A 23,754-nucleotide genomic window follows, 5' to 3' on the forward strand; every position below is an offset into this window, starting at 1 on the left:
TTTGCTTTGCCATGGTTTCATATGACTCACTGCTCTTTCCTATGCTTTACCAAGCTTTAACTCTTTTACCATCACACCAGGACTAAAGGGTTCACCTTCAGATGTGATAAGTAGTCCTAAACAGGTGGGAGAGTTTACAGTAACCAGTGAATGTGTTCAGGGACTGAGGAGCACTCCAGCTGCATCTTTCAAGATGGTCATATAATCTGCAGCACAACAACCAAATGGATGCTGGGAGGAGGAGACACGGACTGAAGAGGGGTGTTATTGCTATTGACAAATGACTTGAGAAGCCCATTTGAGTTTGCAAATGCTTGACACTGACTTGATCATTAGCTGAAGAGGCAAGAGGCTTTAGGGAGGAAGTGTGTAAAATAGCAGGGGCACTGTTATTCTACAGACCATGAAATGTGATTGTTTCCCTAAGGCAGCACATGGGATTCTCTCAAGGCAGAACAAGGAACTTATTATCTGACAGATGAAGGAATAACTGCAACAGTTCTGGAACACAAGCACAGGAAGTTTCAACAAAACAATACATGTAAGTGTCAGATATTATATAATCCAGTTATAGGATCAAATGAATTCATGTAGTGTAGAATTCTTTATTTCGGGAATGACTGTAGAAAACTCATGTTATTGTTCTTACTATTCATTTGTTAATCTACGCACATATCCTGGTACCATTTGTTAAAAAAAACTTTTTAATTGCGGTATGGATACTTTAATCTAATTTGTTGGAAATATGTAAATGCCTCAAAACTGAAAACAGTCAAATTCGGCGATAATGTCTTAAATAATTTTTGATAATTTCTTAAATAAGGTGATCCTGGTCTCCAGAGTTACAAAGGCTTTATCAATAACATATAGTCTTCTTGCATACTCTCTTTTGTTAAGTAATATCATCCTTCACAAGGCGTGGTCTTAAAACCTAAATTCTAGAACTGCTGATCACAGATTTAGTTCCCTTTTTCTCCTGCTTAAAGCTCATGCATAACATTAGAAAAAATGTCAGGCCCATGTTGTGTACACCCTACAAAGGATTAATATCAGAAACAAAACAACACTTTTTATTCTGTTCTGATAGATTTCTAGCAACCAATGCTTCTTAGATACAGTAGTAGTGTGAGTTGATATACAATCCAAACCCTCATTTAAAAGACAGTAGATTTTGTTTCAATTAACATATGTAGTGATTTAAAGATTGCTTCTTTCAAAATATTTTGATATTTATTCTTTCTATTATGCAAAACATAAGACCTTTCCAGTTTCAAATATTGCATGTTTTATATAGAAACTAAATTATAAATACTTAAAATAACAGCTCTAAGTTGAAGGACACAAAAATAAAGGATGTTTTCTCAATTTTCTGTATTTCAATTGATGCAGCAACAAAACAACAGGACTAATTTTTTTCAGGATTATATTGTTGGGATGGAGGTTATTTTTATGGGCTTGGTTACAATACACAGGTATGAGTGGATGGATTAACTTAATGAATTGAGTCAAAGTCCCTCATACACAAAGAAAAATAAATAAACAAATCTGCATGAGATAGGAATGTAGAATGTAAGAAGCAAATGGGTTCTTATTGTTCATTGATACTATATTGCCTTTAAACTTTCGATTTTTACGCTAAAACACGTTATAAAGATGTTTATATATTAATTATTATTTTGTCTAAATGTTTAAGTTAAGGAAAAAAAACTAAGCAAGAACTATAATTTCTATTGTAAACAGTATCCATGCATAGGGTGGAGCTCTAAAATATTTTACTACTACAAAAAGAAATAAACATACAGTACCCTAATAAATATCACTTGAGAAAGGTTTAAGACATAGAGCCTGTTCCTTCTAAGTATTTAGCAGTTACAGGTCACCAATAATATAAGAGTGCATTTATATGTTCATGGAAAAATGTACTTTTTGTTCCTGCCACAAAATAAGTTATTTTTCCTAGAAGAAAAAAAACATTTTAATTGGCCTCCCCAGCCAGGTCTGTAGGAAGACCTCAGGCTTTTATCATCTTTGTACCACAAAAGCAAATCAATGAATTCCCAAAACAGATAGTAAGTCACTCTGGGCATGGTCTGGACTAGGATGTGAAGATCAGCTCCTCTAATAAGTGCAACTACTTACACCCGAGTGGGAGGAGTATACTGTAGGTCCTCTATGTCATTAAGCACAGCACAATGCCTTTGGACCAGCTTTCATTAGTCAACATTTTCCTTCTCTCCTGCATCACTGCTTGTCACTTTGTTATCTGATTGGAATAATAATAGTCTTTGCAGCATATAGTCAATCAGTTCCTGAAAATATTGCATGATATATGCTGCACATTCCTTATAAAACATAACTGAAATATGCAATCATTCAGAGAAAATGTCTACATCACGTCTACATCTTTAAGATTAAATTCATTATTAAATCTTTCAGTTTTAGCTATAAAGAACCATTTGCAGTAAATGTAGAGTGCTGTAGAGAAATATTTTAATATTTCATGGGCTGTTCAAATATTTATTCTTTCCCACCACTATTACTGTACGTCTGTGTGATATCTCTGGTGTGACCTGTGTAAAAAGGGTTATCTTTTTCTAAAATGTGCTTTTATATTTTATTCAGAAGCACTGTGGCTAATGCCAGCTGTCAGAGCTAGTGGCCAGTGAATATACAGTAATGTATATACAAACAAAATGATTGCACACTTATAATGTGAAAAATCTGAAAAACTTCCCAGAACAATTTAATCTATTTAATAGATAACAATACACAGTGACTATCAAAGTCACTGACTATCAGTGATCAATTATACCTTCTAATTTGATCTATCGTAGCATCTGTTGTTTATTATTGTAAACTAACAACTTGGCCAAGCCAGGACATGAATCAGCCTTATCATGGAAGAAAGCCTCCTCTTACATATCACCATGTTTAACTGCAGAATGTTGTTAATCTGGCTGACTGCTGTATTGTTGTTGCAGGAGAATTATCTGCATTGTGAAAAGGGAAGCCAGGCTATGGAGATGAGCACAGAAAGTGTTGCCTTGGGGCAGAGGTCCCGTTCAGAATCTAATGATTTGCTGACCTTCCAGACAGAGAGCACAATATTCAGCCTGTCAAGGAGTGAATCCCTCTGGACCAATGAGTCCCGCAGTGCCTGGGAAACCTATCAAAAACCCATCATCGTTATGTCTGCAGGCGGGGCCATTTTATTATCTGGAATTATCCTGAGTTCCATGTATTTTGCAGACAAATACAGAAATGCCACAGAATTCCTCGGACCAGCTTTCCTGTCCATTGGGCTTATGATTCTGGTTTTTGGACTGGTGTGGGTTCCCATTATTAGGGAGAAGAGAAAACAATCATCAGTAAAAAGGCTTTTCAGTTATTATAAACCTCCATTCTTCCACTTATGAGATGTCTGTTATGCTTACCTTGCATTTGGGAGTGGAAGGTATTGTTCCATAGATATTCGAATGGAGATTTCTCAAATCTGGGAAGAAGGATTAGGCAATCTCTTGAAAGCTGAGTTCATGAAATAAGAAGCTACAGACAACAAACCCATTCCATTCCAAGAGCTACAAAAAAGAGTTATGCTTATAATATTTAGGACCTAAAATAGTTATGAATCCATTACCTTTAAAACTAACCCTCCACCTTCCCACAACATAGAAAGCTGAAAATAGCAACTGCATAAATAAGAACCATACTGATGAGCTTGTCTTTTAAAATACTACAGTATTCTTTAAAGAACTCATTGCAGTCTCAAGTACTGGTACTTTTCTGGAGGACAAATCTACTGCAAATGGTGGTGCGTTAATCCAGAATTTCAAAGCTGCAATTGCAGTGTTCAAAAGACTTGTGTACAGATTGAAATGTCAGTATGTAGTACATTCACAGGAAGAACACAGCTATGAAGATATCGAGACGTAAGCACTTGGTTGACAGAACAAAGGATTAAATGAAATGCGACTGACAATGGCTTCACAGGGATATGATGTTGTATGCTCAGCATTTACTTGTCATCCAAATGTTGCATCTCCACCTTGACTTCTTTTTCCTTATCACAAAAGGTGAAACCAAAGTTTGATATCAATGGCATTTTTAAAATCATTATTTAAAAACAGTACACTGCTGCTCAACTTTCTCTGTGCTGCTTAAGATTCTTTCTTAATGTTACAAATCAGTGACATCGTAGATTAGGACAGAAAACATTAAAAATGTATTTTGTTTCTAAAATGAAACTGGGCAGAAATACTAAGGATGTAAGATGGAAATAACTGCACAAGATTGTTTTTGTACCTTTATCTCACGTTATTTTAATTGAGTGTCTCTGTGTATTACCCTAAATCCACATGGTTGGAAAGGAAACTTTAAGTTTAGTTTTCAAGACATTATATTAGTTCAAAAGGTATTGCCTCTTTGGAACTACACAAATATCTGAAGTTTAAATTCTAATTTGTAAATTAAAATCTGTAGGTTTAATGTATTAAACCTCTATTTGGCAAGGTGTTTTGTATGTTTTCCACTTTACGATGATTCAGCAGATTGTGTTATTTCATTGAAATACATCAGTCTTTTGTTATCTAATCTTTCCATGAGTGTAATATACTTCCTGTTCCTGAATTATAACTGTACTGCTCTGTGAAAAGTAGAGTTATAGAAGTATGCCTGTTGTTACCGGCCTAATTCTCAAGTTTCAACCAACTGAATCAAATCAGGCTCCTGCAGAAATAGCTCATGGATTGCTTTTAATGCAGTTTGTGCTGGACTCCAGTTGATATGAGAAGGAGAATCACAAAAAAAAAAACGTTCCTGTCCTCTGAGCACATTTCCGTAATCCTTCTTTTGTGAAGGATTAGTTATTCCCCTACCCTCACATATCAGCCTATTAATAAAGTGCAAAATGTCCAAATGCTCCATTCAAAGATTTTGCTGTTACAGTATCTAAGAATAAGGCATGGAGTATTATAAAGAACTGAGAAAAAACACAGTAGTTGTACTATGCATACTTTTCAGAAAACTGTTACTCTAATCACTTTTCACTACAATGAGTCAGAGTGTGTCTAAAGAACAAGGAAAGTTTCATTCAATGCTTTCACACCTGAAACCAAGCTCACACCTGAAGAAGGCTCAACAGCTGAAACATTCTCTTTTTTAGTTTGAAATAAAACCTTTACTTGTTCATTTGCAGCCAACTCAAGCTGGCACAGCTCTCCAGTTGAAAGTATGTATAATATTATCCACATTCTATCTGGAATTACAAATGGACATTATCTGAATTGTTTGGTCATGTTCCATAACACCAATGAAGATTTATAATGATGAATATTTTTGAATGAGTCTACATTTTTTGATCAATGTGACATAGTGTGGAATTTTATATTACAGTAAGTGGGGATTAGTTGATTTTCCAGAAATTTCTAAGATGTGCTCCAGAAGAAAAATATCACTATGAGTTCTATCATGGGTGTTTTGGGACAAAACTGTAGGACAGATTTAATTCCAAGCAATGTAGAAATAGACACTACAAAGCCTGTACTGGAAATCCTCGTTTGATCTTCTAAATGGTCCTTTGATTCTTAATGTTTACGTTTTACAGTGACAGATTACATTCCAAATGGGCATGAATCAACTTGAACCAAATGGGCATGAATCAATATACAAATCAACTTTGTAAGCATTTACAAAAGATTAAAATTAAAACATCAGGTTTGTACCATTGATAGAGAAGGTGAAATGAAAAAATAGATTACCTTGTTCATTCCATGTTTATCTAAATTGGTGTTTACAAACCAGTGCTGAGAGCTTTTATTCAATATAATCATCATGAAAATTAATAGACATTTCTGACTTTTATTTTTGCAATTACACACAACTCCTACCTTGTTTGTCTGTTTCATACATTAAATCATTTGGGGTGATTTTTTTAACATGGCATTTACAATTACTTGGTAATTCTAACAACATATGGTATGTGTCAAAATGTGATGCAAATAAACACATTGTGTAAAAGATGGAGCAACCATTGATTGTTATGGTCAATTTATTTAAATAAGAAATAACTAGATTAGGTATGTTTTGTGAAGGAAATTATAATATGAAGCTGCAGTGTCCTAGGACATCAAATGGAATCAAATTGCATCCTATCGTTTTTGTCTTCTTCACAACATGTGTGACTCTGCAATGGGAAAGGAGTTCTCTGATGAAAGAAAAATGAGTGGGTTTTCACCAGGTGCTCCAGTTTTCTACCATATCCCAATAACATACAAGTTAAATTGGATTGACTACTCCAAATTGTCCACCACCATGTTAATTCCCAATATGACCAATACTTGCTATGGGACTGAAGAGAAATCAAGCCATTGGAGCTCGATCGGCTGAATGAACCTTCATTTGTGGCCTGGATAGCAAGGGAGCATGGCAGTGAACACTGCTGCTTCACAGTTCTGGGGTTGGGACCTCCGCAGTCTCTGTGTGGAGATAGAAAGTTCTCTCCATGTTTGAGTGGCACTAGGCTCTTCACTAGCACTCTGGGTTTCTCACTAACTAAACAGCTATGGCTTTTTAATGCTATGTCCTGGCCACACTAATGTTCTGCTACTATTCTGGTTGACCATGCCTTGGTGTTCCACATTCTGTCAGCTTCTTTTAAACAAAACTGTAGCTTTTTAGGCCACCTAAAATCAAAACAAGCCATTTGAATTTGAACTCTTTTAAAAAGTTTAACAATTTGATATTACTCACATTCAGAATATGTTTAGAGTACATTTAGTGAAAAGGTTATGTTGCCTGAAAGAAAAAAAAAGGACATGAGAAAATAAAGGGGACATAGATAATTGAAAAGGACTAAAAACGGCCAGACAACAAGTATGGCTGGTGTCCTATTTTATTTGATCTCCAATGTCCTTTACTAAGGAGTTTAAAATCATGAATACAACTATGTATAGTGAAATGTATACCAAAGCGGTTTGTTGAATTTATTAAAACTGTGAAGGTTTATCAGAATATTGGTGGATAAAAAGAATGGACACAGGAAACAAATTATATGAACAAGTGGTCAGACTTGAACATCTCAGATATTGCTTGGAAATGCCATCCTCCAGAGAGAGAATACTGAAAATATATCCTAACAGCTTTCGGCACACACCAAGTGAATCACAAGAAATAAACGGCAACAAGGGCAATTCATTAAGTCACACTATGTATTGTAAAAGCTCTAGCACTAAAAGACATTTAAGAAATATATAGAGATTTGTCTGTATGCATATATACTGTGTAAAATAATGTATTATTATTATTAATATTAATAGTATTATACCTTGCAACAAAATTGTTCCACGTTTTACAAATGAACAATCATTACACTCAAAAACTGTAACGTAATATGCACAATCTAATTTCATACAGGAGTTTGTACCAACAGACTGTGATCAGAAAACTGGGTATTATCCACCTTACTTCTACTTTCTTATTCAGAAGGAAATACAGGTGTTTTGACGTTATTACCTGAAGCAAGTGTCCAGGGATAGGCTGTTTAATATTGTAATTTACATTGACGTCATTGGAAGGTGGTTCTTGGGACAGGTATGATCTCCAGGTAAACGTAAAAGAATGCACTGAACAAGGCAAACTCCTCTTTTCAGCCGTTATCTCAAATTCTTTACTTGACAGAATGGCTCCGAGATGTATTGGGAAGTGTATTCCGTTATTTATTCTCGGTATTGTTTTTGATGTTATCGGCATTACCCTTTTATTAATCGGAATTTTCGCCAATGTGCAGCTTCGTGGTATGTTTTTCGGAGACTTTCTCATTTATACTGGTGCAATCGTAATTTTTCTTAGTCTAATCTGGTGGATTTTGTGGTACACTGGAAACATAGAGGTTTCGATAGAGGAACTAGAGAAGAGTATTCCGAGTAAAAAGAACAGTTTCGCACAGTGGGCGAGAAAGTTCTCCGAAAGACTTTCCCAAGGCGGTCTGAAGACTTTGGAAGCCGGAGAGAAGAAGTGCATCGGAGTGAAGGACGTGGGGAACGGATCGCTTCATGCTTATTCACCTTCAAAAATTACGTGGGAGAACTCCGATGGCAGTGGATATGACAACAGAGGCTTAGATAAAACTTCAGACATTATCCTGAGCGAAGAAAAAACAGTGGAACTGGACATTTTGAAAAAGTCGGAAGCGCTCTTGCAGAACATAGCAGAAGGGAAAGTGGAGATGCTTCTTTGACGCAGAATGAAGTAAGTTTTAAAGTTTTTTACAACCCTTTACTCAGCTGTGTTAACATAGCCACTTGTTTCTATGGAAAACGTTGTTAATATTTAAAGTTACATTAAGGCAGGGATTAGGGAGGCTGCTTAAAGGGTATTTTTCAATAGAGAATTCATGGTGGTCATTTAGCTTTGCGCAAAACCACTGGGGAACTAGCGCGTCCCGTTTTTCACGTGAGCTTTCACCTGTAACAATACATTCAGACTAACTCGCCAAACCTGTTTGGGGTGTTTACATTATGAAATTGTGAATAGTCAAACTTTAAATATATACTCCAATTACGTTATCTTCCTTTTGTGAACTGGTCACATGTTCCCCCTGCTTATTCCGTATAGTGCATCGTATATTTTAAGATGTGATATAGTATAGAAATAGGTACTTTCCAAATAAACGCTGTACCAACGGCCTGTACCGTGAGTGTAATACTTGCATTCCTTCTTTTTTTTATGTGGGAAAACAGGCACCTTTCAGTTAATTAATGGTGGGTAGTAGAAATGGTTCAGCACTTCAGAACATTGGCAGGGTTTAAAAGTAACCCTGTAGGTATTTCAAACGTGAAGTAAAAAAACGAACAATTTAAAAATAATGTAACCTGTCTCACTTTAATATTTAAATTGCCATCACATTCATACTGTTGCTTTCTAATTCTAATTGGTCTTTGGGGTACATACATTACCTCGTCAAAACAGGACCAGCATTTGTGGTTAATGCATAATGCAGGGCACCTGTTGGGGCTGTTGGTGCAAGAGTGAGAGGGCTTTCTCATTAAATATTTCACTTGGCCCTAAAAAAGAAAGCCATTGTGCTTGCAAATGTACCAAATGTGTCAGGGGGACATATTGGGTGATAAGGACATGCCAGCACTACATACAAAATTGTACTCACTTGAGTCTGCCAAGGCCTTATTTAAACAGCCATTAGATGTTTTATTGGTTTTTCATATGCCATTATTTAAACTATTTATTCGTTCATGTTTGAGAGAGACAGATATGAAACGCAACAAGCTATCAAACATAATAGATCTAACTTGCATCTGCTTATCCACCACTTTTTGATTTAATAAGTACAGGAGTAATGTCCATTATAACTTGTATGGAACCGTAGTGGTGTACTTTACCTAATTCTGTAGGTGCAAATCTGGTGTTTATTAGTACTATTATTAATAAGAATAATAGAGAGAAAACAACGCTTTCGAGGAAAAAAACAGTTTTATTCTACTGAACATGGTAATGTCTATTACACAGTTATTGGACATTATTAATGACTCCAAAAGTATTTTTTTATATTCAGGCAATTTGTTAATAAACCACACTGGTGTGAAGTTATTTGAGAGTTTTAACATTAAAGGATTTGTCCCCGTTTAACCCCATCAATTTATTGTAGTACTTCTGTTTATATTTACGGCTCTTTTACTACCCCTGTAATAAGTAAACTGGCCTACCCATTGCTGTTTTACATAAATATTTGCAAAGAATACCTGAAATCAGACCTGAAAGTGCATAGTTACCATTTCTTTTAGTATTTGTTTATTATGGGTTTACGTAGGGACATAGGTAAACAGTGAGTTGAGCACTTGCTAGTTTGTGTGCTATTTGCCTCACGATACAAGAATCCGATTAAGCCATTTTTAAAAGATCCCACGGAGTTAATTAGGAAAGTGTTGGGATGCTTGAATCCTATGGGTAGGTATTTATGTAAACTTTCTTCAACAAGGTGTCATATTAGCTTTGCCTGTGAAAATCTGCAGCTTTAATAATTTAAGTCTTGAGTTATTTCTTTTCAGCTGCACTCTAAAGCAGTTGGCAATTAGGAAGGCTCTTCCCATGGTGTTGCATTTTAGATGTTCATGTGTTAATAAGTTTAACAAAGCTGATCTTTTGACATCTGGCTGGAAGGTTAAGAAAAAGTGGCTGGATTCAATTTCTTGCTTTCATTTCTCTGAAGTGGACATTTCGGCCTCGTTTCCTTGTTTGCTATTTGCAGGTGCCACACCTATTTGTCTTCCTGGCACTGCAGGTGAATTGGTTCCATAGAATATCTCCTTCAAAGGCTGATAACGTCACTGACTATTTACTTCCTTTAATGTACCCGATGGGAAATTTGCTTTGCAGGCAGGTAAAAAACATGCAAAACAACATGAACCCATTAACAAATAAGAAACATTCATGTGTAAGATGAGAAAAACAAGTTTGAAGCTTAAGTCTTCACTATTTAGAAAAAACAAATTGTTAAGCAGTGGGATGGATACATTAAACATATGCATGATGGAAACAATGAAGTAAAATCTACAATTAGTTGTTCAAATTAAGTGGGATAATAGTCATGGGGTTTCTGTGGGTCTTTACATGTGGGTTGTTTTAAAAAAAAAAACAGGAGTCAAAGCATGTTTTCCAAAACTACCCTTCCCCCCTGAGCTCTGATTTGCATTATATTAAAGACGAACATTATTTATTGGATTGGGATCTTCATATACTCTATCCTGAAATGAATCAGTGTTGTGTATGTCAAAATATTATTCATTTAGGAGGGAATATGTTAGGCCAATGATGTATTTTCCTTCTTTGCATTATAGGTGTCTTCAGACTGCTTGGTCTCATTGATGCTCTTCTTTGACCTGGGGTTTCAAAGAAAGCACAGGACTGTTTTGTGAATAAAAGGCTTGGATCCTATGATCAGTTTGACCGAAGACCTAAAAACAGCCAGGATGCACCTGTTCAAATGACTGAAAAGCCATTTCACACAAAGCTCAGGGAAGAAAACCTATTGATTATGGAAGAAGTCTAAAGGGATAGAATAACATACAGTAAATTATAGTCTTTGGTATTGTTTGCTTGTAAATAGCGATTTAACAAACTATATTTTATTTTTATTTTCTTATGTCATCTCTGTATTCAGAAATAGATTTATGAAATAAAGTTTTCCAAAGAAAATCTGTGTTTTTAATCTAGCACAAATGGTTTGTACTTTAACTTGGGTTTCTAGCTCCATTTGACCAAATCCCAATTACAAACACTAACTGCATTTTCTTTCTGTGTTCATGATGAAGGGATTAAATATTAGCCATTTATAATGTACTGGGAAACTAATTCACAATATGCTTGTGTTTGTATTAGCAGGTTGAAACATTAAAGAAACATGAATAATGTCATTTTGTCAACAAATGTAAACATTTTACAGCAATGGATGGATTCTGGCTCACTTTTAACCATAATGGGCTAGTGATAATGACTGTCACATGGTTTGATAATGGATCAGGTTTGATTCCTGTTTTGGGTTTTTGTTGATTGCTAGAGTGATGTAATAATATAAATGGGAGTTTTTAATAATCCCAAGGTGTGTAATTCAACCACATTAAGGTTTTTCAAATGTTGCATTAGTAAGAAAAGTGAGGCCAGAATTAAATTCTATATTATCCCATTTTCTTGCTTCTTTGCTCTCAGATAATGAAGAGACCTAAGAGTCTGTTTTCTGTCCATTGTAGTGCAACTCAAACAATTTGTCATTCATTTGGTTGAGTTGTAAGTATACCATGGCAAACTTGAAAATTAGCTAGCTTGAATATTATGATTACAGCAATTTCTTTCAGACAATTGAATAATTTAATGTAAACTTTGTGAGGCATATGTGATTTTTTTTCTCAATTTAAATCATCCTTGAAGTTGGTTTAATGCGACTAGAAAGCTTCTTCATGCACTACATCGAATGTGTATATCAGAACTAAGTGGTTTGGTATGGAATTTTAAACGGTATATGTATGGAAGCAAAGACAAAGATTTTGTAACTTGAGATTTAAATAAAAGTTTGAAGGGAGGGAACAATCTAACTGTGCCCACTTCTGTTTATCTGTATAAGTTGTCAGAAAGCAGTAAGACACTGCAGACAGTGGCGGAGGAGTATAGGCTGAATCCGTAGACTTAAGGCTGCAGTGCAGCTGGTTATTGCTGGCAGCTGTGGAGGAATAGTGGCCAGAACCCAAGCTAACGGGTTTTGGGGTGTTTTCAGTGCATTAAAGTGGAGGCTCAGCCAGAGCTTGCCAAGGGTAGCTGAAGGCGCAGCAAGGGGAGCGAAGATGGAGTCCTGGAGAAGGGAAGGTAGCTTTGAATAGGCCAGCTGAAAAAAGCTACTTAGAGTGCCTGGAAGAGCTCTTCTGAGGTGTGGGAAGCTAAGTCTTCATCAGGACCTGGAGGAGAAGCAGGGACTCATATGTGAAGTGTCAGGATCACTGTGTGTGGTCAGACTGCCGCACATGGAGCTGATCCACTGCTGAGAGCTCAATGTTGATACACTTCCAGAGTGGTAATAGGGAATAAATACAGATTTGTTAATGGGATGATTGGGTACCTGCTTGGCGGGAAAAGGGATGGTCTAAGAGGGAAGCAGCCCAAGTCCTCAGCTCCACAGGAGAGCCCCGATTCCTCATGGGAATGTCACGGTCTCCTGGGGAAACCAAGGCCTGAGATCCACCTCTTACCTTGGTGTATCATGATTCCAATCCACCTACTTGCATTGTGACCTCACTTCCTCCATCATATTGTCTTTGCAGCAGTTCTGTGGTTCGTCACTCATGAGTGGTATGAGCTTCATCCTTGCTCTCATCCATGTGAATTAAGACCACACATCATTCAAGTTCAAATTGTCTCTGCTTCATCTTAATGTAAACAAGGGATGTTGGAAATACAGACCCATACCAATGCTTCAGACTTCTCTCAGATGTTTATTTGGCTTTTTCTGTGGTTCTGAAACCTGTGCTCATGTTATGTCTTGCATGAAGGGAAGAAAGATTTAAGAAAGGTCTGTTGGCTATTAACTGCCATGGTAAGAGAAAGTTCTCAATCAGAACGTTTGAGATACTTAGCAGCAACCCCCTGCTTTTCAAAACCGGAATAGTTTTAGAGGACTCAGTCCTTTACTTGTATCCACTCTTCCTTTGTAAATTTGTAATTTATTTTTTCTTATAGTGTGTATCTCTTTGCACATGCAGCTCTTCTGGCTGCAACCACACATCAGCTATCAGTGGGGAGGAGAACAGAATGATAAAGCCAAGTTATAAATGGGGATTGTTAGGAGGTTTTAATTGGTAAATGCCAATGGGAAATTTGGCCTGGACGCCGGGATAACACCGCTACTCTTTTCGGGAAACAACCTGGGATTTTTAATGACCACAGAGAGTCAGGACCTCGGTTTTTAGTCTCATCCGAAGGATGGTACCTTTTTAAAGTGTAGTGTCCCCGTCACTGTACTGGGGCATTAGGACCCACACAGACCGCAGGGTGAGGAACCCCTACTGGTAACACTAACACCTCTTCCAGCAGCAACCTTAGCTTTCCCAGGAGGTCTCCCACCCAGCTACAGACCAGGCTCACACCACTTAGCTTAGCTTAAGTGGGCTGCCAGCTGTGAGTTGCTCGGGATATGGCAGCTGGTAAGTATGCAAGTTTCTCATTTCTAAGGGCCAGAGTGATTTACTCATGAACAACAACTACTGCTGTAGAGTTTCTAAAAGTTAAAGCTCATATATTAAGTAATTAATACCATTTTAAACTCAGTTTGTTTAACTCTGGGACCAGTAGGTACTTATGAAGACAGTATGCACATTTTAAAACATGGAGCTGATTTTAAATAATACCTTTGAACTGCGTAACTGTCCTAACTGCAACCCTGTTCACTGTTACCACTTCACCAGCAAAAATAAAGTCCATAAGTAGTACTATAAAATTACTTGGCAAAATATTCTGGCCGAATCCAAAGCTAACATGGATGAGAGCTGCTCAAGTAGTGGAAAGTGTACGCAAATCAAGAAGTAGATCTCTGCAGCATTAAACTGGTAACAACCTGAGATCTTCAAAGCTGCTGAGCTTGCTTTTCAAGTTTTGTGATATTCCATTCATAGCCCAGAAAAAATGTCTCAGACAAGCAACCAGCAGACCTGAATCACTGTTGCGAGATCTACTTTATAATCAAGGGCAAGTCTAGTTATCATACTCAGGAGCTCAGTATAGCTGAAAATAAAACATCTACCTTGTCAGTTTTCTTCACATTAATAAAAAAGTAATTTTAGTTTACACTATTAACTTCAATTTTTAGTGTTCTAACAATTTCCTAAAATGAGTTCATGCTATGTTGATAAATAATTATGTGAACACTGCTGATCCTGTTTGTCTTGTATGTTTTAGGAAGCTCTGATGAGTGCGAAGTGCTGAGGTCTGCTTTATTTTCCTTTTTGTTATGATTAGTGATTTTGATTATATTTTTCAGTTTTACTGTAAATGTCTTTCAAAGGGCGGACCTGTGGCTCTGTGGCTAGGATCTGCGCCTGTGGCTGGAAGGTTGCCGGTTCAAATCCCACAGCCAACAGAGAAATCCTACCCCACTCGGCCCCTGAGCAAGGCCCTTAACCCCAACTGCTCCAGGGGCGCTGTATAATGGCTGACCCTGCTCTCTAACCCCAAGTTTCTCTCCCTGTCTGTGTGACTGTGTCTCATGGAGAGCAAGCTGGGGTATTTGAAAAGACAAACTGCTAATGCAAGAAATTGTTTATGGCTAATAAAGTGATCTTATCTTAACTGAAGAAAGTGCTAGATCATGCTTAGCACATACAGATTCCTGACTAAGTATGCTTATTATATTCACAAGTTTAGTTCAATACATGAAATATTGAGTTCTTACAAATACAGTGTAAGATATACTGTATGTTGTTGGTAAACCACAGGTTATTTCTACAGGGCTTTTAACATGACAAATACATAAGCAAAAAACATTGAACAATATTTCCTACAGAAGTACAGTAAGGAAAAGGTGGAAAAGCACATAGGCCCATGCACTCAATACATCCATTATCAATGTCCTGCTAAGGATCACATATACAGTCATGACATTTTAATCTTTCATACCGAAATGTCCACCTTTATAATGACAATGTCCTTTTAAATCTAGGGGGTTACATTCTGCTGAGATCCAAAAAGAAGTTAAAATAGGTAGTCAGAAGAAGCAAATTATTCTGTACGTGCCATTGTACCAGTCTTACTTGACTTTTGAACTTCATTCTGAGCATTTTTTTATTGCAGGCAATTACCACGCCTTTGTCTTCGAAAAGGTTACTTATCCATTTCTCTTTGAGACACTTGAAACTTATTAAATAATAAGCTACACGCCAGTTTACTTTCTTAAATATTTGTCATTTCATTTTTTTTCTTCTGAAAAGACGAATTAGCAAAATCAATGCGAGTTAAATTTACACCAATTAAATCAACTCATCATTTTTTGAACCATGTAACATCAACTTTCAGAAATGTTCCTAGAAATTAGATTTAGATTTTAGAAATTAGAAATAGATTTTTACAGAAAGTACACTGTGCAACCTTTCTTGCAATTGTTAAATAAAGTGAAATAAATAATTTGTTCTGTAAATGAGAACAGTTTTGGATCTGCTCTCCTTTCTCATGCTTCTTTGTTGTTGCTGTCTGTGTTATTCCAAAAATGTTTGGTATGTTAGACATGAGGAACTGCTCTGTCCTTTGATAAGCATGTGCCAGTGTCTTTAAAAGTGCAGGTGTCTGTCACTTGGCTTCAGCACTTCTTCGGTTCTCCCTTCAACACCACTGGAAGCCCAGTTTGACATGGAGGCCTTTAAACAACTTGGGCGATGTTTTGTTTTCTTTTTCTTGGCTGTCCTGTTTGATGTAATCGGGCTCATTATATTTTTGCTTGGGATTTTTGCTCCATTCAGCTTTTGGGACTGTTTTGTTTTTTCAGGACCAATCATCATTTTTCTCAGCCTGGTCTTCTGGATATTTTGGTACTTGGGGAATCTTACGGTCTCTCACGAAGAGTTGGGGATACTGTAAAATGACTTTTCTGCCATGCCAATAAACCGATGAAGCTTGAACAGTGTAGCTGGTACACTGCATGTATAATCTTTCTGGATTATACTACACTGATGGAAATAGAAGAGCTCTCACTGGATAAATGCACAAAGCCTTCTTTGGACACAGAAATATGAAATCCTTTTTAAAAAAGGTTTGTTTTGTTTAGCACATCATATTTGTGAAACTACATTTTACATCTACTTTTACATCTACGTTATTAATAATGATAATCAAGTTGAATTATGTCATTGTCAATGAAGTCTGTGACAATAATGAATATGTTTAATAATTTCTAGTTAAAGGAATTACTGTATATATTTAAAACAATGACCTCTGTGGACTGGGCTATAATACTACCAGTCTTCAATTTTATTTTTTGTGGTATTTAAGTGGTTATATAAATATAGCTGCTCATTTTTTTTTATTTAGTGAAGTCCCTCACTTGAATTATGTTTATTGTGAAACACATTGTTTCTACAATAGGAGCTTGTGTTTTTCCCCATTTGAGTTCACACATACTTTATATTAGTCACATAATATTTTGAACAAGCTAAGCTTTTTAGTCAGCAATTCCATATGCCAGTAAAACAAATTTACGTCAGTATGGAAAACGAGATTCAATTTTTCTTCGTACAGTTGTATAAATGCACCAGTTCAAGCATTACACTAAAGCTCCTCTAACATTTAAAAACAAAATCTCAGCAATACCTTCAGATAATATGAGATTAGTTAATGCTAAAAAAGCCATAACCATTTTTAAATATAATACCTATTGATTATACAATTTATTTAACACAATTATCGTGCACTAAATCCTGAGTACATAAAAATGTTGTTGTTTTTTTCTTAGGTTGCTGATATCACCTAATTTTCAATGAAGAACATTCTTTTTTGCTTCATTTTGAACATGTATGCAGTACTGGAAAATAAACGGTCAACAATACAAAACAGAGATCCTGAAGACACATACCAGCTGTGTTTTATACAGTCTTTACTTTCTGGGACCTGGTGACAGCCTCACCAGGGGGTTACAGCTGTGACACAGTTTTACCACTTACGTTATTCACAAATATGTGTGTGTGTGTGTGTTTTGGTTGATATTATAGTAATTGTGGAGAGAACTGTTGAAAAAATGTCACAGATTGTGTCTTCTGACAAACAAGCGATGTGTGAGTATTCCCACAATGTAAACAGTTTTTTATTTACAACTAATCATTTTCTTTTAAACGTAAAAAGTGCCAAAAAATATTTGTTTTAGGTCTTTTGTCACCCCATATATACAGTATAGGCATTAGAGTGGAATGGTAAATAAGAAGTCTCTACAAATATAGAATTACAAATGTGTGTATTTATTAGAGAGGAAGATGCTTCACATTAATCTTAATCTTAATCTTACACCATGAAAAATACAGTACTTTGAAATATTTTTTCTTACTGTAAAATACTCTTAATAAATGGTGTTAGTTTTCTGAACCTCTGAATGTTAGAAGTACTCCTGTTAGCTGCCGATGTTAATACAACAGTACTCAAAAGAAATGAAGAATGCTTACCATAAAAGTTAATACATTATTTTTACTAATAGTTCTTAAGTATTGTTAGGATATTACACTGAGAGAATTAGGTTTCTTTGGTTGATTAACTGAAATTTATTGTCAGAAAAAAGGGATATTTGTGCCGTGACAGGAAGCTTCCTTTATCTAGAGCTTGAAAACATTTATATTTTTATTTTTTTGATAATTTAAAATGAAGAATTCACAGTCTGTCAAAGACTGGGAGGCAATCCCGCCTTATTTGCCAGTTTGAGATACATTAGAGGTGGTGAATTTGAGGCTGTTCAGATGCTGAGAGGGAAGAGCTTTTGTACAAATTAAACATAAAATAAAAAGGATATTCTTAACTTTGAAGCTAAAATGTATCCAAATAACTTTATTCATTGTTTTAATTAAATTCTCTACTGAATGTTATTCTACTCAATATTTATTAGGAGTCAAAATAAATAAGTGTTAGCAGTTGCCATTTTATGAATCAGCATGGGTTCTGAAAGTATTTTAATCAATGGCTGCGTTATTCAAAGCCCCCCCTGGTACATTTATCAATCAGAAAGATGTAAAAATATGTGTGGAAAAAACTAATCTAAAACAAGAATATTTAATAAGATTACTCTGGTATTACCTTTTTCTTGTGTTTCAAAACTTAAATAATTTCTTTTCCTGCTATCAGTAAGGACATGTACGGCAAGTTGTAGAGAAAAATAAACGATACAATAAAGATTAATCTAAACTGATAGATCTTATTTCTGTTTGCAGCCTAGTAAAACGTGTATTTTTAAACATTTCCATCTCTATTTGCTGCTAAGATATATTTAATTTTCCACTCTAAATGCAATGGTTTTGAAAACTTTTTGCCAGAGTAACAGATACTTGCTAAACAGGATTTGTCACACCATTATCTGATGTTACCAATCCTACTGCACAAGTTTTTTCTCTAAAAATCCTAATTCATTCAAAGGACTACAATATGAGTAAGTATGTTGTTCATAATGAATCAGCTTTTTCTTTGTGTTAGGAATTTTGGCCATCCCTCTATGCTTATTCCAAATACGTCAACAACAATGGGGTTAGCCTAAGAATTACAATAATTTCAGCCTCTCAGAAGTAGGTTAAATCTTATGCATTAATGTAATTTCTTAGTTTCTGTGAGTGTTCAGTTTTTTTGGAAGTTTTCTGCTTGAAAAGAAAAGAACACTGTGTTAAAGCATAACAGTGATACACTAGTTTATATACAGTAATATACAAGTTTGCAATCAAACTCTTATTAATTGTCTTAAGAAAATTATATAATGCATTATTCCTTCCCTTGTATATTCCTTTACTCTCAATTGAGTTGAGGATTTTACTTTAGTTGAAAACTGTGCTCTTCAGACCACAGGTGGCAGTTTGATACATACGTATAACTTGAATTTTAGCTTTAATAATATTAATGTTCCTGTCTTTTAGTCATTGTAATCACTAGTGTTTCTCAACACTATAAAAGCAGAAAAATCTCCTACACTTCCATTGGTATATGGATCAGCTGTGCTCTGTGAAGGCCGCTTGCCTTAGGCGTGAGAGTAAATGGTGCATCTCCAGACTTACTGTGCAGCTGCAGGCTGAGAAACAACGAATGACTGAGTACAGGGATTTCAGTGGCTCTATCAGATCTGTATAGTTCTCCAGTCTTATTGGAAAAGGCTGTGACAAGATGAAGTTTCTACTTTCATTATTAGCCAATTCCTAGAGACAAGCTGTTCACCTGATCTAATTCTCAATGTCTATGGAATTAGTTTTTAGAGGGCATTTACCTTTCTCTGAGTTATTTATGAAAGAATAATTGTCTGAAGGTGCAAGGGAGGGTACACACTGGATGGGGCGCTAATCCATTGCAGGGCACACATACACTCTCACATGGGGGGCAATTTTCCCAGTAGCCAACCACCAGCATGTCTTTGGCCTGTAGTAGGAAACCATTTGCCATTTTGAAGTAAATTCAGTGCATTAAATCTTAACTAGAGTACCATTGTTTAGTTTTTATTTGTGTGTTCTATTTTTTATTATTTTCAATGGGAGAGTGTTAGGCTTTTGAAGGATACTACAGTTAAACAGGTAAATTGTGGTCTTACGGTTTTCTTTTTTATTTATATATATAAACTACATTTATATTCCATATACAGTATGCAGTATATAAGATTTGAGTTTATTGCCTCCTAATATTCCTCCAGTCCTGTTAACTGTTGTGTCAAAAGACTATTGATTGCCTAAAGTTTGATTTAGACTTGTGAAATGATTTTTGCTTGAAAAACAGTATTAAATTGTAGTTTAAACTGAATTAAAACTGGGACTTAATACAGACTTTTAACAAGTAAAAATCTAGTGCTCATTGACATCTCATATAAATATGCTCCATTTTGAGCTCCATTATGTTCTCAGTTGTTTTTTTTAAATGTCTGAGTGTCATTATGTAGTTGGGCAGTAATCATGGAAGTGGGAGCCCAAATATAGACCTCTTTCATTAACTGGATTCTGGGATACAGTATAAAGCTTTGTCTGCCACACGGATTTAATTTTCCGGTTAACGTCAAAGTCACAGTCTAAAATACAGTACATACCTTCTATCACCTCAGAGTAGCCCATTAGTACTATATATTAATGTAATAGAATAGAAAACCTCTTTGTGGGGCTGGCAACAAACATGGGGAGACAAAGTTCTACTTGTCCATTCAGAACCTGTCTTCTTCTTTCTGTCACTTTGTCTTCCTATGTTTTAGAATAGCTCTTTGCTCTGAAGATGTAGTTTCACTCTAATGCAAATTGTAATCTCACATTCAGCAAGACAACGAGACACAGCAATAGCAAAGACACAGCTGACAAACTACAGTATATACTGTAGATCTGAGTGAAAACACCACACCTGCTATACAGAAAAAACAAACAAGACTGAAGGGGAACAACCCTAATTTACATTACAGGTCATAAATTATCTAACATGGGCAAATTTGTGAGCAGGGCAGTGTAAATTTCAGTACAAATTAGAATCATTAGAGTCTTTGGAATAATAAATATAATAAAAAGTTATTACAGAACATTTTGTTTTAAGTTAAAAAGTGAGTATTGATCATATTTTTTTCTTTTACTATTACAGCTTTTTGGATTAATTCAAATGGAGTAAAAAAATGTAGCCCTGAAACAAGTTACATACCACACTTTGGAAAGTTCATAACAAGTGAAAACTCCGCCTTGGAGTTTAGAACTATTTTAATTGGAATAGTTTGTAACAGTACATAGTTTTTAAAATAAAAAAAATGCTAATGTTTCTTTCACTGGCACTATAATAACAGACTATTTCAATATCTCGGAGTCTTGCTGCATTATTTAGTCTGCATCTGAATATTTAAAAAATTAAACATCTTTCTTTTGCATTAGGTTTTAAATGTGACAGTAAAATAATGACAAGAGATACACCATCAGAGCAAGTGCTACTTGATGTTCCATTTCCTTGGGAGGAGAGGTTGAGAGAAGGATGAATGCCACTGAAATGTGCTCACTTCAGGCTGAAATTAACTTTGGCGTATTGACAAGAAAAAGTAGTATTAAGAGTCGTAATGGAAAAACTGATCCCGATACCAATAGCTGATGTAGACAATAATGAAATGCTATTTCCTGAGCAGGATAGCACAAAGTCACAAAATGACTTGCAAAAGGCCAAAAATTACAAGACAAATAATTTTCGCTATATATTATTTTCACGTTATAGATAAATCATTCATGGATTTCTTTGAATTGTAGTATAAGTCATTAAAAAGTCATATCTGACATTCACTGTTTTTTTCCACCATAATTTATACTTCATACTGTACATAAGTTTTTCATTGAATGATGTATAACTGCACTAAGCATATGGTGAATGGTTATGTTTCATTTCATTAGAAAAAAGCACTGCTAACTGATTAATTATTAGAATAACATTAGAATCAAGCAACCAAATTCAAAATCAACTTAAGTTTACCAGTATATACATTTTATGAATCTACTGGACAGCTGGACTGCTGGCATATATTATTGCACTGAAACAGGAAACAACAGCACATTTCTGTAATGTGTAATTTGTGTTTGCTGTAAACATGAAAGTCCCTTTTGATTGTGGAATGATGATCTCTAAAGGTATCACATTGAAAATACAAGAAAAGCAAAAGGTACATTAGACTGATAATGCTTCATTTTTTGTTCAGTCTCTGTCACTGAAGCATTTGCATGTCTTGTGTTATTAAGCTTTAAACAAATTAAAACTCTTGTCTTTCATACAAAGTGGGTAGACGCCTTGAAAATACATTTAGTTACATTTCTGTCAGCCCTGTCACAGTCTCTACAGAGCTGAGTATCAGAAATGCAATGCACCAATAAAAAAAGGGAAAAAGGTACAAGTGAAGAAAAAAGGCACCCAAGAATACAATTTATCCACTTTACAATAATTTTCAGACAAATGAGAGTGTTTGGATGGACAATTGTTTATTAAATAGAAAACAAAGGGTACTGTAAGGGGTGAATGCTCAAATTGGGGTGTTGCAATTAATTTCATAATTAATTTATAATAATTTTTCAAAAGATGAAAAAAGAAAAAGGAAAGAAACATAAATATGTTTTCCAGTCCCAATTAATTTGCGTTGGCCTGTGAAGCTAAATGGGTCTTACAAAACTTGTAACACAGACAGCTTGAGATTAATTAAAACTTGGAAATGTAGTATAAATGGGGACTCACATGTTCTGTTGTTCGTGATATTTGAAATGTGAAAGTGCAGTACTATTCATGTACATAATTCTGCTGGTTAGCAACAAATAAATGTAAAACAGCACAGCGGATAGAATTTTATCATGTTATCAATAAAATAAAATTAACTGCTACTGATCATAAAGACCGGCATTGAATGTATCTTCTTTCCTGTTTATTGATCTTCAAATCAAATCTTCTCCATGAATGGGTTTATTTGTAAAACACAGAAATAATTTGCACTACATGAATAAAATGTGGATCCCATGTATAAGCTCTGTAAAATTTAAATTGCTTTTAAAGTTGGTGATAAACTCTTTAATTGTAATATTAACAAGGAGGTGAATTGAGATCTGTTGATCCCTGGATGTTTTAAAAACAGCTATTTTTAAAAGAATAATAGTCTTTGTATCCCTTTTTGACAATATAAACAGAATAAGCCAGTTAAAGATTAATGACTACTTGAACTAATGGCATGAGATCATCAGGAAATGATGGTGCTTGCTCACATTCTAGCAAATTTTATTTTTAAATTAATTTAAAGGCTCATTTCCTTGCTCACAGCACAACCATCTGCTACAATGAATAAAAAAATCTAGAGAGCCTGGTCAGAACAACACAATATGATACTTTTTTATGTCACATGGCAGACAATGGCAAACTGCACCAGGTATGAAAATACTGCTTGACTTCACATAAGGTCATATGTAAATTAGTTACACCTAAACATGCAGCATATAAACAGCCCATGAAAACACTTCAAAAGCCCACAAAATGTTTTTATAGTGTGACTGAAATGTTGTACTCAGACTTCATAATTATGATCTAAAATAGTTTTAATAATTATTAAACCTAGAATAGTTAAATTGTTACTACCAAAGAGCTATTACATTTGAATGTTTAGGAGAGCAGGAAGAAATCATTTTTAGCACAAAAATTCTTGATGTAAGATTGTAAGATTTGTTTTAATTAATTAACAATTATCATTAATCTTACAATTAAGTTGAGTTGTCTGTCAGTAAACCAGATTCTTAGATTATGATGGTAAATCAGTTACTAATCTGTAATGGTTTCTGAAGGATATAAGGAGTTTTACAGTCTTGCCTTTATCAGATTTTTATCATTGCACTCTTTGCTTCAGATTTAATGTCCTTCTGAAGGAGCAGTGAGAGAAAGAACCAGATCTTTACAGAAGAGTATCCTGTCAAATCTGGTTTAGATCTGATACTTATGAAGTCTTCCTTGTATTTCTGTAGATACTTTGTAAGCAATAATAATTGGACATACAGTAACTGAATCATTATTAATGAAACA

The 23,754-nt window shown here is 35.1% G+C and overlaps 1 protein-coding gene and 1 long non-coding RNA gene across 3 annotated transcripts; both read left to right on the top strand.

Moving 5' to 3' along the window:
• Window positions 1–251: 251 nt before the first annotated feature.
• On the top strand, window positions 252–5,712 carry pirt (phosphoinositide interacting regulator of transient receptor potential channels). The gene is made up of 2 exons (XM_088599626.1): window positions 252–541; window positions 2,982–5,712. The coding sequence occupies exon 2, from the start codon at window positions 3,018–3,020 to the stop codon at window positions 3,414–3,416; it is 399 nt and encodes a 132-aa protein (XP_088455752.1). The 5' UTR covers window positions 252–541; window positions 2,982–3,017; the 3' UTR covers window positions 3,417–5,712.
• A 5,139-nt stretch (window positions 5,713–10,851) lies between these two features.
• Window positions 10,852–20,093, top strand: LOC148652646 (uncharacterized). Of its 2 annotated transcripts, XR_015925387.1 has the most exons (3): window positions 15,758–16,291; window positions 16,991–18,369; window positions 18,452–20,093. It is a non-coding gene; the product is annotated as an uncharacterized LOC148652646 (long non-coding RNA). The 2 variants fall into 2 exon arrangements; XR_015925386.1 differs by having other exon boundaries at window positions 10,852–16,291; window positions 16,991–18,972.
• The last annotated feature ends 3,661 nt before the right edge of the window (window positions 20,094–23,754 follow it).

This window comes from Lepisosteus platostomus, chromosome 11 (assembly GCF_059453375.1).
Source record: "Lepisosteus platostomus isolate fLepPlt1 chromosome 11, fLepPlt1.hap1, whole genome shotgun sequence".
NCBI classification, from domain to species: Eukaryota; Metazoa; Chordata; class Actinopteri; order Semionotiformes; family Lepisosteidae; genus Lepisosteus; species Lepisosteus platostomus.